Source organism: Eleginops maclovinus, chromosome 20 (assembly GCF_036324505.1).
Source record: "Eleginops maclovinus isolate JMC-PN-2008 ecotype Puerto Natales chromosome 20, JC_Emac_rtc_rv5, whole genome shotgun sequence".
NCBI lineage: Eukaryota > Metazoa > Chordata > Actinopteri > Perciformes > Eleginopidae > Eleginops > Eleginops maclovinus.
In genome coordinates this window covers 29,029,747-29,045,965 of record NC_086368.1, presented here as the reverse complement: position 1 = coordinate 29,045,965, position 16,219 = coordinate 29,029,747, and the positions used below count along the sequence as shown (strand labels likewise).

Below are 16,219 nucleotides of genomic sequence, written 5' to 3'. Positions count from 1 at the left end.
GTTTTGCCTTCACTGTGGAGTTTCACTGGCACGACCTTTAACATCACTCTGCCAGAGTGGGTGACTTGATCCAAGTAGATGGCGCTGGATACTGTACTCACTGCAAGGACACTCTTATCTGTGCTGGAAACAGTCTCGAGCAGAATCTGCAGGTGTTGATCACCACAGGTAGCACACGGTTTCTTCAGAGTGCAGTTATCAGGCGGATGTGCCCTGCCACACTTCCAGCAGCGTTTATTGTCTTTTATCCATGCTGCTAGTTGTGTGGTTGTCAGCTTGTTGAGGTCATGACATGAGTTCAGGTAATGTTCTGTACTGTTGCAGAAGGGACAGAAGGGCTTGAAACGTTGTCTTTTATTGTCTTTAGGTGTCTCTCTCTTCCCGGAAGAAGATGTTGTAGAGGCAGTAATGGGCTTATCTGGGACTTGGTTAGTGCCATAGTAAACAGTAGATTGAGGTTTTGAAGCCTTGAATTGTTTCTGCTCTCTACGCTCTGAGGGTGGCTTGTCGGCAGTGTAACTTTCTGTAGCTCGCCTGGATATCTGGATTGCTTGTGATTTCCTCTCCAACCACACAGCAAGATCAGGGAGTGTGTAGGTGTTCGTAGTGCCACTCTGCAGAATGCCTCTTGTTAAACAATACTCAGCAAAGCCGTCCCTGTATGAGGATGGGAGTTTAGTAAGCAGTCTATCCACATGAGAGCCACACAATAGTTCACTTCTAGCTGCACCATCCAGGCTGCTAAGCAGTCCAACAAGGCTATTAACTGACAGAGCAAAGTCCTCAAAGCCCACGGCATCTCCATATTTCACAGCAGGCGCATTAAGGATGGTGTTTATTTCACCTTGCACTAATTGTCTTGGCTGTCCATAGCGCTGCTGCAGTGCCTGCATGGCCTTGGTGTATGGCATGGTGTCATGGACATACCTCTTGGCTATTTGGAAGGCACTGGGAAATTTGAGAGGATCTAGCAGCACTTGGTATTTATAATCTTCAGACAGGTGAGCATGTGGACCCAATACCCCATCTAGCCCTTTCTTCAGCAGCAGGAAATCACTCTCTTTCCCAGTTGTGAAACTGATCAGTTTGGGCCGCGGAATACCATATGAGGAGGATATGGCCATCTCCATCAAGTTTGGCATCTGTGCCACTGACTGGGCCTGAGCGTACAGAGGCACGTTATGGTGTGTGGGCGGTGGAAAGGTATTTGGATAGCTGGTGGAGTGAGGTGGATGCACATGGGGAGCTGTGGGCAGAAACGCGTGCTGTTGGCCTGCCGCCTGAGGGGGATGCTGTGGCTGCAGAATGGGATGCTGCCCTAGAAGATGTGAATTCATGCCGGGAATCATAGCAGGCATGTGTTGTTGGTACTGTACAGGATTTGGATGTGCCTGAGGGTAAGCAGGTTGCCAGACGGCAGGAGGAGGACTTGGCCGGGCAGTGGTATATGCCGGAGACCGTTGCTCCTGGTGCTGCTGTTGCTGTGGCAGAAGTGGATATGGTAGGCCAGCTGGAGCAGATCCAGGCCGTGGCGCCAGAGGGGAATGCGCAGGTGAGACAGGCATTTGAGGAAAGGGGACATAATGTCCTGGAGAAGCGGGAGCCAATCGGACTGGAGCATGTGTTGGACTGAGGTGTGATGCTTGTTGCTGACGAGGTGGCTGGAAAGGAGAGGCCTGTGTATTATGGGGCAATGTTTGGAACACAGCAGGTAATGACGGCACCGAGGCAGGTGACGTCGGTGGAGGCAGGCCTTCATCAGTGATGGTTGCAGGTCGTCTGATGTCAGAAGAGAGGAGAGGCAGACTAGCGGTACGTTCTGGCATGAGCTGGGGCGCATGTGGCGTACGCCTGCCGAGTTCCATCGATGTCTGTAGTGTGCTCTGTAACATCCTGACCTGCTGCTGTACATCCCATACACACTGTTCCATACGGCGTAATCTATCCGTTTCAGGGTCTTCCCTTCCTTCGGTCCAGCGTTGTTCAGGTGTGGATGTTCGATAGTTCAACCCTGGGTGAGACCCAGTGTCACTGCGTTGTATGTCGTCTGGCAGTGCAGGTGGAACAAGCGTCGGGGTGGACAAGCCAGAACGTAGTCCTCTAGATGTCCCGGGACCCTTTGGGGCCGGCGAGGACGAGCACCTTGACGTTCTTCTTCCTCATCGTGATGTTGTGATGTCGCCATTAGGAAAAGCTGTCAACACAATCCGGCTCGAAGGACCATTTGTGGAGGACACGGTGCGTGCAAAGTTTTGGTTGTGCTGCAGCTTGATTTCCTATCCTCTGTAAGAAGGGTCGAACGACTTGTGAGGAAGAACGGCTGTCCACAGGCAGTTCCAACTTTAACAGACTTTATCGCAGGGTGATGAACTGAACATTGATGTAGGTTTAGCAGGGGTTAGCGTGTTATACAGGGTGTGTTCTCTCGTGTGGGTTTGTGTGTAAATGTGTGTGTGGTCTCTGTAACATAAAGATGAAGCAGAAATCAGTAAACAGGTAATGTAGAGGGATGATACAGTTGTCATCTACATTAAGAAAAGGCACAATTGGCTGGCCTATGCCGCCCTCTATTGGCCAAAGGCCGTAACAGCATAGCACCGACATATGCTATTACACGAGGCCTAACTATTATAACATAAACACAGTACAGGAATGCACACGATTCTATATAATAACTGTAGTGTACATAATAATGCTTACATTAGCCCTGCACTTAATGGGTGATAGCGTTATACATTAATACAGGCTGTGCTGCCACGTGCTCCGCATGGCAAGGCTAGCTGCTATGGCTAACTAACCTCATTTACGGAGTTAGCGGGGTAATTGCGGACATAAACTTCCTGAACACTCCACTGGACAAGATCACATGCACTTACATTTTTCATGCACGCACACGCATGTCCACAACACAGACTCCGCCAACACGATATCAAAGTTATGCGGTTATAACGATCGCCATCAGTCTTCTTGCTTCCACTGAACAGCAAGTGCAAGTTGCGAAATGGCGCCACATGGTTGAGACCACTTGTAATTCTGGCTAGGGGTCACATGGAATAGTCCAACTAACGGGGGAGTTTTATACAAAAACTGTTGTTTGTGTTATTGTTAGGCTGTGGCAAAAATGTACAGATTTTTAACGAGATAATAGAATCGGAAACAAATAAATTGCAACACTTGAGTTTAATCTGTTATCTCTCATTATTCCGGTATAAACCTGCAGTGATGTTGAAATGAATCCGATCAGCTGCTTAAATCAACAGCTGATATCCAGTAAGGGGGGGGGGGGTTATTAATAATAAGTTATTAATACTTACATATCAACCCACTCTCAACATGTCATCTAACCGGAGTTGGACTCCAGTGCTGCCATATCCAACTACACATCATTTTCATCCAAGTCATCACCAGGAATGTTCAAATGGGATTTGCGAGGGCTTTTATTTTGAAATAGCTTCCGGGTACTCTGCCCCGCCCCCTGCTCCTATCTTAATTTGACCATTTAGTAAAACAACAAGCGAAATCAAAAAGCATTGCAGTCACCTTTCAGTATACTGGTTAACGAAAGAAAGGCAGTTGTTAGGAAGGTACACGGAATGAATTGCCGGTAATGTTCAACAGGACGTACTTTTATTTTGAAATCTGTTTTTACACACTGCTACCGTAATAGCTGTCACACGAGCCTACATTGGATTGACGTAAAATAACGGAGGGTCTGAAATTTTCGGAGCATCTAGTATCTATTTATGGAGCGTACTTTTATCAGTTTTGAGTAACATGAAAATGAAAAATTAAACTAAATGTGAAAGGAGGAGGGTCCACATGTTTTATATATGACAGGAAGTGTAGCGAGATTACATATACATCATTAAAAAAAAAATGCATCTGTTTACATAATAAAGGATTTAAAAATAAACCCCCGCAAAAAATAATGAAATAAATGGTGTTTTTATTTTAAATAGAAATTACGTTAAAATGACTACACACAGAGCGTCACGCTGCTCGCGCATCTTACGCACGGACCTGCAGCTGCATCCATCCTCAGGTCGACATATTTTTATACAAACATAAGGAGGCTTTTTGTTTTTTTTTAGCCCACTCTACCGTGTTTCAGCCCCCCCCCCCCCCTTTTTTTATTGGTGCCTTTTAAAAGCTGGGATGGGCACCATTCTGCAGGAGCGAGCGCCACAACAACACCCGGAGAGGGTCTCCATCAGGGACAGGAAGAACAACAACACGCCATATGTGCCCAGGTATCCTCGCATATTATTAAAGAGCATGTAATAAAATGTGCAGACAGAGATGCGCGGACGCCTCCATGGATCCCTATTCGTGTATTTGATCTCCAAACGCGTTAATACTGCTGCATGCAAAACGACAGGATATATATATCTCGGTTTGAATTGTGTATTTCCTACGTGTTGATTAATTTAGTTAATATTTCACCGGTTTCTCTTTCCTCCCAGCAGCAGAATGGGCAGGAGGCAGTCACAAAGGAAGCCGGTGCAGCCGCAGTACACGTTACCGAGTCAAGAAAATAGTAATGAGAAGGTGAGAGTGAAGCAGGACTGGAAATATGAGCTGAATAATCCATCCTGGAAACCATTTTGATGATTAATGATACACTTTTAAGCTTCATCATCACACATTTGCTGCTAAAACATTCAGTTTCATCATTTTATATGAAATATTTATCATTTTGATCGGAATAACAAGTCATTTGAGGACAGCACTTCAGTGAAGTGAAGTTGTGAAGTGAAGTTGTGTTTATAGAATGAAGGTGTATTAGTAGATGTGTGTGAGGGTCAATACTGTCTCTGTGTGACCCCAGAGGCTGCAGCAGAGAAGGAAGCAGAAACCAAACCCCCCCTCCACCAAACGAGCTACCTCTCATCACAGGTGAGACTGATATTTGTTAGTAAAACCTAAAAATATCATCTAGTGTTTGTTGTGAGATTTGTTAGTAAAACCTAAAAATATCATCTAGTGTTTGTTGTGAAGGATCAGATGTTCTCTCTCCTCTGTCAGCTGTTCTGTTCTCTAATACTTTCAGAGTGAATCTATACTCCTACTGCCTGAATCTGCTTCATGGTTTTCTCTTTCTTTGGTTCATTTGTTCTGTTTGTAATTCAGCAGGTGAACCTATATGTTCATAAAATAGTGTGTGTGAGATTAACTGTGTGTGTTAAACTGAAACGGAGCATTTCCTGTCAGCTCAGATCCTCTTCCTGCTTCTGTAAACTGTAGTATGAGCTCATGTGTTCAGTGTTGGTGTTTAGGCAGCTGCCTGAATATGATTCGGTTGTTGATTGTTTCTTTTGCATCATTATTTGTTTACTCCACAATTAGACACGTCCGGCAATTGATACCTGGGTGTGGTTCAAGGTATTTAGTCTACCTGGGTTTGTGTGGAAAGAGAAAGACGGGTGATTTGTTTCCGATACCTTTTTGTTGACCTTTTGGTTCTCCTTAACCTCAGTACGGACTGCTTATTGGGAACCAGTCACAATGATGAGCCAAGTTTACCGGTTTCTGCTTCTCTAAGGTCACATTGTTCCGTTCTCTTCCAAAAACACTTCAGTAAAAACGTGTTATTGATATTTCTAACAGCGTGTTTACTTCTCCCTCCAGATCTCAGGGATCCTCAGAGTCAAAGACCCACCCTCTGTCCCCCGCAGAGGACAGGACATCTCAGCACAGAGAACACAAGCACAGCGTTTTCAGAACCAGCCGGCACACAGCAGCCTTCCCCTGCCACCGCCCGTCCACCACCAGCCCTGACCCGCAGGACGGACCCTCAGAAGTAGGAAGTCCGAGCTTCCATGGGGAGGGGGACAGCGACAGCGACTTGTCTGAGTCAGAGAGACTTCCTGTGGCCTCTTGTAGTCGCGTTCCCCCACAACTCCACCTGAGACCAGAAGTCATCGAGGTTGAGGACCGCTCCTCTCGCTGCCACCGACCCAGAGGACACGGCCTCGGTGCTTTTGACTTCCCGGACTTCCTGCCTCCACCGTTTAACTCTTGGAGTCTGAGTCAGCTGGCTGTGTTCTACAACACGGAGGGCCAGGGGGCTCCTCGACCCAGAGCTGTGGGTCCTTTGGAAAGATACATGGAGAGGCTCCTGCAGCTGGAGTGGCGCCAGATTCAGACCGCCCAGGAGGAAGGTGGGAAGTCGGGGGCTGTCGGATATGTCGTCCGGCTGCCACGCCTCACCTGCCTCCGCCTCGTCCCGCCTCAGCACTCCGAAGTGCATCCTGCAGTGTCAGCGCTCCTTCCCCCTCAACTTCCTCTCGTCGCTGGCCAGTCACTCGGCGCTGCTCTCCGGATGCGCCTGCACCCTCTGCCGGATCCGATACTCCGCCTGCAACACGTCCTGCTGCCGATCCACGTCCAGGCTGCCCAGGAGGAGCTGCAGCGAGAGCCGGGTCAACTCCTCGGACAGGAGCTCCAGAAACCAGAGGTTCAGCAGCCCTCTGAGGAACAGCCACATGACGAGGATGCAGGCTTCAGGGAACCTCCGCAACCCGGTGCAAGGTGCTGCTCCTCAACCCACTGCCGCTGATGGCAGGCAGATGCTGGACTACAGGACTGGGGGGAGGAGTGGATCAGAGCAGAGACGAGGAGGAGCAGAAAGACTGGAGAAAAGACGGAGTGGTTCTGAGTGTAGACCAGGAGGAGCTGAGCTGAAGGACCAGGAAATCAAACCGGACGCTGTCACTGCGATAATGGATAATTTACCCGGCTTTAAAAAGTCTTCGACACACAGACACAAGCAGGTGGAGTTTGTCACCTAACAGCAGGTTATTGGGTCACATCATTAAAACTATTTCATTAAGAATGGATATTTCAGATCACAGGTGACAGGAAGTATAGAAAGATAGTAGTTTTTTTATGATGTCAGATTTGTTTTCTGTGTTTAATCCAATGCGCGTAAATGAAGTACTGCAACATGCACTACTGATCAGACATCGATCCATTTACCTTTACATTTAAATCAGCACAACACATCAAATATTAATCTGTGTTCAGGAGTTTTCTGCTTTGGTTTGAAATGATATTTTGGACAGAAAGCAGGCCTCCTGAAACAACCCGGTGCAAGGTGCTAACCCTCAATCCACTGCCGGTCCAACTGAAGGACATAAAACCGGACGCTGTCACTGCAATAATGGATACTTTACCTGGCTTTAAAAAGTCTTCAACACACAGACAGAAGCAGGTGGAAGTGTAACCTGTATGCCACAGCTGGATCATCCCCTTAAATATTTCATTAAGAATGTACGTTTCCAACGAGAGATGACAGGAAGTGTAGAAAGATTGTAGAAGCCAGATTTGTTTCTTGGATTCTTATGTTTAATCCAATGCTGTTACTGCGGGTTTATGAAGTAATGCAACATGCACCACTGATGGACGATGAGCATTTACCTTTCATTTTAATTAACCGCAACACCCTCTATTATTAATCTGTGTTCAGGAGTTTTCTGTTTTGGTTTGTCAACAAAATGCTGGAAAATAAAACGTGTACCAAACCGCCACTGGTGGAGGTTGCAAGTCTCCTGAATCCACTGCCAGTCGAACTGAAGGAAATAAAACCGGACGCTGTCACTGCAGGAACGGATCATTAGCTACTTTCACCCATCTCCAACATCATGTTTCATTTGGTGACGCTTTTATCCACAGCGACTTACAATACGTGCGACACACAGACAGAAGCAGGTGGACTTTGTTACAGCAGGTTGGAAGTGTTACCTGTATGTCACATCTGTTTATACCTTGTTACTTTTCTATACTGAACCCAAAGGTGAAATATGGACATGTAAAGCTATTTACTGAGATGTGTTGACATGTGAAGTTATGCATAAAGTTTGATCTATTTGGATTATTGGGATTCATGTCGAATAATACATTATTTTCAGGTATGTTTTTTAATTTCAATTCCAGCCATGGTAATGAAGAGTATATGTGTGTAGGTAGTGAATAAAGCCTGCATAAACAACAGCATGTAAACAAACAGGGCGGAGTATCCAGATGTGCTTTCAGTATTCCACTGTTTGGAGGATTGCAGCTTCCCTAATTTTTTCAAGTAGCCCTTATCATTTGATTTTAAAAATTCGGACTCTATTTCAAATTTATAATATTTCAACATTCTGATTTTTTTTCAACATTTTCAAAATGTCCTTTCTCAGAATTCTGATATTTTTTCAATTTTTTCAATTTACGACAATTTCTCAGAATTCTGACGTATTTTCCAAAAATCTCTATTTTATTCAAAATTCTAAGTTTTTGAAAAATGTTTCACCATTCCAGGAGGCTGAGTGCGAGCTAGTTTTACTTTCATATTTTATTTCAATTCCAGCCATGGTAATGAAGAGTATATGTGTGTAGGTAGTGAATAAAGCCTGCATGAACAACAGCATATAAACAAACAGGGCGGAGTATCCACATGTGCTTTTAGTAGTCCACTGTTGTAGTTTCCCCACGACAGACGCACATCAGGACCATCCGCTGGTGCGTCATAAATACGTCGCTCAGTGAAGCAGTCTCTTAATCCTGATGAACTCTCCTTCACATCTTCCCTTAACCCCGTGACGTTTTTGAAGGCATAGTGGTTTGTATCTCCGGTGTTACATGGCACTGGAGGTGATGAAGACGTAGATCTTGGCGAGGAAGGTGCTGAGCGTGCCCTGCCTCAGCAGCTTCATCTCCACGTGGATCAGGAAGTCTCTGGGCTCTTTGACTTGCCGCTGCAGGAAGACGCCGCCCGTGTAGCTGTTCAGCTTCCTGGTGCTGAAGAAGCCCTCCTCGTTCCCCCGGATGATGCTGATGGCGATGTGGTCTCCGGAGTAGCTGGGCGACGGTCCGATCCGGAAAATCTGGGCCGGGATGATGATGTTGGTCTGAAAGCTGAGCTGGTAGTACGTGATCCGGACCGGAGAGTTCTGGCAGTCTAAGGAGTTACAGCTGATCCGCTCACAGCGTCTGAAAATCACATTTCACATGATCAATTATATGATATATTAGTTTTCTCCAGCCTAGCTGTATTGTGAGTCCTGCTACTGTCCCCCAAACTTATTCAAAGATACAAGATATAAGTAACTGCTTATTTATTTCTAAAAATGCAATTATTATTATTATTATTATAATTATAATTATTATAATTATTATTATTATTATTATTATAATAATAATAATTATAATAATAATAATAATAATTATTATAATAATAATAATAATAATAATTATTATAATAATAATAATTATTATTATAATAATAATTATTATTATTATAATAATAATAATAATAATAATTATAATAATAATAATAATAATAATATTATAATATATTATTATTGTTATTATTATTATTATTATAATTATTATTATTGTTATTATTATTATTATTATTATTATTATTATTATTATTATTATTATGATTCTTCATTATATTTTTTATTAATATTATTATAAATAAACTTTAAACCTTTTTTCATTTGTTATTTATAAATATAATTCATTATTTTATTGTATTACTTTATATTATATGTTTTTATTAAAATTACTATAATTATTTTTACTCTTTTTAGAACAATTGTGAATACTACATTTGTCACAAAAACAAATTTAAAGATATCTAATTAATATCCCTTTCTGTATTTATTGATCTGCTTCACTTTATTATTTTATTAGTATTTATTTAATTATTATTTTTATAAATGGTAATACAGAAGTTACAGAAAGTAATAAGGTAACGTTATATTTTATATCGAATAACCTGACTCACGTGTCTGACACCTTGTTGTAGTTTGGAGGGCAGTCGAAGGAGAGACACCTGAAGCCGCCCTGCAGGTTGAAGCAGCTCTGTCCGTGTGAGCAGTTGTGGCTTCCAGCTGTGCATTCGTCAACATCTGCAGAAACAAAACAAAGATAAGGAATAACTAAAGTAAACTTTTAGGCAATTTGATTTGAATCAGTTTGCACGTTTTATTTTATAGCTTTGAATGTAACACACATCAGCAGAAGCATTTAGAAATGGGACAAAACAATCCCATTGATCTCAAGGTCCAACTACCTCTTTTCAATTAGTGGCTTTAGTCAAATGACCCCAATCAATACCATGTTACAAGATCATGCAGACACAACTGAGTTGATAATCATTTAAAACGTGGGTTGTCTGACATTAGGATACTGGTGATGTCATTAGTAACTTTAAGATTTGGGCTTTTCTGTTGGTGGGACGAAATAATAAGCATCTTGGATTCTGGGTGTTCTTAAACTGTATTAGTATGTTTTCTGATTTGCCGACCGATGGTCAGGGAGGTGTCACCTTTGCAGGTGCGTTTGTTGGCAGACAGGATGTATCCATGAGGAGGACAGGCACACTGGTAGCTGCCGGCGACGTTCACACACTGGAAGGTACAGAGACTCCCGATGCTCTGCGAACACTCGTCAATATCTGTAAAGAAAGAGTGGAGAGCGTCAATCAAAACTAACTCTTCTTATTATTATGTTTGGAAGGTTTCGTCTCCACGAACTCTACCGGTCTCTACCTGGAAACTTTAATGGAAAGTACCTTCACAGGTGTGTCCGTCGTTTCTCAGGTGGAATCCTTGGCGACAGTAGCACTGATATGAGCCGTAGATGTTGGCGCACTCCTGGCTGCAGGGTTTCGTGACACATTCATTTATATCTAAGTACAGAAAAGAAAAGACACAATTATAATCCTTATTGTAGTGGAACGAACAATTCCTCCATTTTGAAGGTGCAAGAAAAAGATTTTAGAGAAGACAAAGACTTAAAGAGGACCTTTTATTGACATATATAATGTGTGCTAAGGCTGGCTTTAGTTCTTGATGCCAACGTGGGTTCTCTTTACGTCAGAGAGCAGAAGAGTCCGGCTTACCTTCACAGTTCTTGCCGTCCACTGCGAGGGTGAAGCCCTCCGTGCAGGAGCAGTGGTAGGAGCCGGGGGTGTTCTCACAGGTCTGTCCACACAGCCGGCCGGGATACCGCCAGCACTCGTTTACATCTGTCAGGGCAGGAGGAGGAGGAGCGGTTAGACCTCTGGGACACTTCAGACTCCATTCAGACACACAACCAGTGAGAGACTTTTCCCTTAAACATTATAATGATGGCATAAAGAGTCGTACCGGTGCAGACTTTGCGCAGGGCGTCGTACTGGTATCCCGTCTGACAGTCACAGCGGTAACTGCCAGGCAGATTGTGACAGATCTGACCGACTCCACAACGGTTAGTCCCCATCTGACACTCATCGATGTCTAGACCCAGAGAAAGAGCATCAGTATTAGGTACGTTCTGTAAGTGTGAATCTGTACGCCTACTGCCTGATTCTGCTTTCTGAGATCGTATTATTTCATGTGGCCCTAATCATCTCCTTTTACAAGTTTAGACTTTTTGTCTAAAAACTCTGACTTATATTTCAAAATTCGGACTTTTTCACAATTTAGTTTTTTTTCCAAATTCAGATTTTGTTTTGAGCGTGTGACTTATTTTCAAAATGTCAACTTTTTCAGAATTCTGATATTTTTTCAATTTAGTTTTTACAATTTTTCTAAATCTCAACTTTTTCAGAATTCTGATATTTTTTCAATTTAGTTTTTACAATTATTTCAAAATTCTGACTTCTTCATAATCCTGAGTGGATCAGGTGTCCTCTCTCCTCTGTCAGCTGTTCTGTAGGATAATACTTTTAAGTGTGAGTCTATACTCCTACTGCCTGAATCTGCTTCATGGTTTTCACTTTCTTAGCTTCATTTGTTCTGTTTTTAATTTGTATCCAGGTAAGTAGTTATTGTAACTGAACACACTTTGAAAGTATCCCATATAGCATACCCTATCCAGCTGAAACTCAGGCTCTTTCTCGCCTAATATCGCATTTTTGAGGACTACACATTTGAGCAGTTGTGTAAAATACAGTAGCAAGGCTTTCATCTTTCTGTGGTTGCTGGCCCTTTGCGTCAGTGCTGTCGTGTTCGGGAGGTAAATCTCACCGACACACTTGGCTCCGTCGGGGCTGGCGTGGTACCCGGGGCTGCAGGTGATGATCTTCTGCTGGCAGGTGTAGGACCCCACCGTGTTGATGCAGTTAAAGCCGGAGCTGCACAACTCCCTGAGGCTGGTGCACTCATTAACGTCTGCAGAAACACAGAGAGAGAGAGAAGGAAGCACGAGGCAAGGCAGCTGAAAATAATGTTTACTTTTTTAAACGGATTTTAAATAAACCCTCCCAATCCTTGGAAGAACCCATGGCCATACCTCCTGATATTACACCAGAAAAGAGGGATTTCATGCTAATTCAAAACAAAACCCAAAGAGTAAACATGATAAACTGTGGATTTATTTGGGGGTTAAGAGCTGGACTGTGTCTTGTCACTGTGAGGTTACCAGGCAACCAGAGACCATCAGTGTTTTACCGATACAGTTGCCATGGGAGTCCTGTGTGAAGCCGGTGATGCACTTTGCTTTGGGTTTGGGATTACACAGGAAAGAGCCGAGTGTGTTCTCACACACGAAGCCCCTGCCACAGTTATGGGTTTGCAGAACACATTCGTTGATATCTGAAAGAGAAGAACAGATCACATTTATTACATGTCTCAGTTAAATACTTGATTCTGATTGGTCCATTCGGACATTCCACAGGCAACAGACCGTTGCTAAGGACGATCAAGAGGACTACAGCAGCAGTCATCTGCAGAAGGAAAACACCATGGAAGAGTTTTTGAATATCGATTTTTATATTTGTGGACAGCGGGAAACTTTGGATTCACGATGGCTGAACTGTTCCCAGTAAAGAAAAGTGTGTTTCAGTGGAGGATCCACCACACCGAGAGCGGTTTCAAACCAACAAGTAGAGAAAAGAGGGTGAGTAAATAAGGGGTCACGCACAGAAAAATATATGAAGGGCTGGACCCCTCACGAGAGGTGAAGTATAAGTAAACAAAATCAATCAAATGGAGGTGTTCGGATTTTTAAAATCCAGCCCTCCGCAAAGGCTTGACAGGAAGCACACTGAAGCAATAACTCGTGTTTTATCCTCGCTCTTCTTTAGTTTGATTAGAAAATGACCACAGGAGACCACAGATGATCACAGGAGACCACAGGTGATCACAGGAGACCACAGGAGACCACAGGTGACCACAGGTGACCACAGGTGATCACAGGAGACCACAGGTGACCACAGGTGATCACAGGTGATCACAGGAGACCACAGGTGACCACAGGTGACCACAGGTGATCACAGGAGACCACAGGTGACCACAGGAGACCACAGGTGATCACAGGAGACCACAGGTGACCACAGGTGATCACAGGAGACCACAGGTGACCACAGGTGACCACTGGAGACCACAGGAGACCACAGGAGATCACAGGAGATCACAGGAGACCACAGGTGATCACAGGAGACCACAGGAGACCACAGGTGATCACAGGAGACCACAGGAGACCACAGGAGACCACAGGAGACCACAGGTGATCACAGGAGACCACAGGAGACCACAGGTGATCACAGGAGACCACAGGAGACCACAGGTGATCACAGGTGATCGCAGGAGACCACAGGTGACCACAGGTGATCACAGGAGACCACAGGAGACCACAGGAGACCAAAGGTGACCACAGGTGATCACAGGTGACCACAGGAGACCACAGGTGACCACAGGAGACCACAGATCATAAAGCGGCGCTAAATAACGCTCTCATTCTCATATCACTCTCTTAAGACCGCCTAACAGTGCGGCAAACATCAACACACTATATTTATAAGCTACACATCATTAGCAGGCTATTTCCCAGCTAGCTGCAGCTTACCAATGGGCCGTGTGCTTCTGTCAAAACCCTTTACAACTGCCGTCATCGATTACACCGGAAGCCACACAGACTTTTCTAAATAAAACGAAGAGGCACAAAACCCTTAGATAAATTATTCAGAGCTAGAAATAATGATAACATAATAAAAGTCTTGAAAGTAGGGAAATTATTCTTGATACTTATATATGCTTTAAGATAGCTCTCCAAACGGGTTCATTTACTTTGTTGGCAGCTCTGTCCTTAAAATGGAAGCCTCAGATTGCTTACAGTAAGGGGAAATATGAAGGCTTTATTTCAAGCTTGTGCAAATAAGTCATTAAGCTTTTTAAATGAACTAAGGTTTGTTAGAAAAATATTTAAACTTTAATGAAAAACGTGGCTTATTCATTTATATACAATTAAGAAGTACAATATAAGAAAAGCAAGTTTCTGGTGTGGGACATATCCCATTATACCTCTTGGATCTGCTGAGGGCCGATTCATGAACCAATTCATGAAGATGGACAATGGACTGCAATTTGGCCCCTGGGGAAACCCCTGGATTAAACCCTTCAACGGTGAATCTGCTTCAACCCTGTTAAAACCACCCGCAGTACCTGACCTGTGTGTGTCCTTCAGATCGACATTTACTATTGTGATACAGCTGTTCAAATATCCAGGTTACCGTGTCTAATCTTGACATTGGACATCAGTGTTTCATTGTATAGGTTGGTTTATTTAAATGGAAACCAAAGCAGCTTCGTTGTATAATCGTTGTTTTAATCCAGCAGCACCTGCAGTCTCTTGTGAGTGTCTGCTGATAACACGTAACACTATTTACACGGATGCTTTCATTATCAGGTAGCAGCGGTTTGGTTAATATGTTTACATTTCTTTATTTCTACACTGCCTTTTGAGAGAAAAACCAAGTCATAGATCTGATTAGAGTTTACTGATAATTGATTAATTATCCTAAAATCTGATGTATTTATAATTAAAACATTCCTTTAACATTAGCTGGGTTGTGTGCTCCTACAATATTTTTTAATTGACTGTTACTTAACAAAAGGTAAAGGTAACCGGTTTCTAGAAAAGTGTTCAATAGAAATATTACAAGAGCAGGATGTCAGCTCTCAGGCATACATGTCCTCGCGGTCATGCCTTGAAGGAAAACCTTCTTTCCAGGTTTAAAAATGGAAAGAAGGTTTTTGGAGTTTAATTACAGTTATTAATTGTTGAGTTTTTGTCCAACTGATGCAGATTCTAAACCATGGTTAGGAAAACCGTGTCTGCCTGGAGAGAGGGGATTTCGCCCCAAAGCTGGCTGCTGTATTTAACCCCTCCACCATTCAGCTGAGAGAGAGAGACTAGAGCTCACTCCATCACAGAGTGTCGGTGGTTGGTTTGAAAGTGGGTCCAAACTTGCTGTCTCTCATTCCGATTCCGTCCAGTAGGTGGCACTGTGAGTCAAGCAAAGAATGAACATGTGCAGCATCCCAAAGACATCCCAGTCAAACTTCAGAAAGTAAATTCCCCTTTCTATGAACATGTCAATTAGCAGAAGTTGAGTAAAACTACTTGAATGCCTGTTATTGAATCTCATCAGCGTTGGATGAAATGAAATGGAAGGTAAAGCCTCACGTTGGGTTCCCGGACGAGTCCTTAAGCACCAGCAGAAGGAGGGGGGTTTTCCTCTACCAATCATCATTAGAGGGATAAATCCCCAGCATCACAGCGGCCATCTCTCCTTTCTTTTCACGGAGCTAATTAGTTTTTTCCCTGTCGGACGGTCGGCTAAATATTTCCTCTATTATCTTAGCTACATGTACATTGATTAGTCTTCCCCTGTGCAAAGTGCTTTACCGCCCGCGCAGAGCCTTCTAGGAGGATGATTAGCAAACTGAATCTGGGCATCTGCTGAAGCACAAACAACCCTGCAGGGGCCGAAATCATTAGGATCAATCGCAATGACTGAGCAAAAGACACGACTACAGGAGGAAATACGAATCAAATAAGTACAATCCGACAGAGAACAAAAAGTATAAATGTGGTGTCGAAATATTATTCCTGTTTACAGAGCTCCTATCTGCCATCAATAATGCTAGGACACTCGGACAGTAGGAACCGTGGCGCTACAGGTGCTGCCGTCAATATGGAACAGCTTTCCTGCTCGTCTGTCAGCTGTTTTGCATCCGATATGAATAAAGTATGCATGAAATATAAATGGCCTTGCAAAGAGAAGCTCTGCACAGAAACAGAAAAGCTCATTAATGACTGTTGGATGAATTAGGAGAAGCACAGAGCTATTAATGCATCTGGTTTCAGTGTTTGTCTCTCTGGAGTTAGGGTTAGGGGTTCGTCAGGTTTACCAACAGGTGGATACAGGACCTTCACATCCACACAACAACTGTACAAATGA

At 43.6% G+C, this 16,219-nt stretch overlaps 2 protein-coding genes across 3 annotated transcripts in view; one reads left to right on the top strand and one right to left on the bottom strand.

Moving 5' to 3' along the window:
* The first annotated feature begins 3,969 nt into the window (after positions 1–3,969).
* On the top strand, positions 3,970–8,044 carry LOC134882556 (protein FAM217A-like). Its single transcript, XM_063910336.1, is given in 5 exon segments — positions 3,970–4,250; positions 4,464–4,548; positions 4,829–4,896; positions 5,629–6,172; positions 6,174–8,044. Coding segments are annotated over 5 exon segments (1,410 nt in total). The 5' UTR covers positions 3,970–4,155; the 3' UTR covers positions 6,792–8,044.
* A 273-nt stretch (positions 8,045–8,317) lies between these two features.
* fbln2 (fibulin 2) overlaps positions 8,318–16,219 on the bottom strand; it is a 46,613-nt gene continuing 38,711 nt past the window's right edge. For both annotated transcript variants that reach the window (XM_063910332.1, XM_063910333.1), the window contains exons 9-16: positions 12,426–12,569; positions 12,003–12,146; positions 11,142–11,270; positions 10,895–11,020; positions 10,565–10,681; positions 10,319–10,447; positions 9,776–9,899; positions 8,318–8,973 (exon numbers count right to left, since the gene is read on the bottom strand). In XM_063910332.1, the coding sequence (XP_063766402.1) occupies positions 8,619–8,973; positions 9,776–9,899; positions 10,319–10,447; positions 10,565–10,681; positions 10,895–11,020; positions 11,142–11,270; positions 12,003–12,146; positions 12,426–12,569 (1,268 nt within the window). In that variant the 3' untranslated portion in view covers positions 8,318–8,618. The remainder of the gene's footprint in view (positions 8,974–9,775; positions 9,900–10,318; positions 10,448–10,564; positions 10,682–10,894; positions 11,021–11,141; positions 11,271–12,002; positions 12,147–12,425; positions 12,570–16,219) is intronic.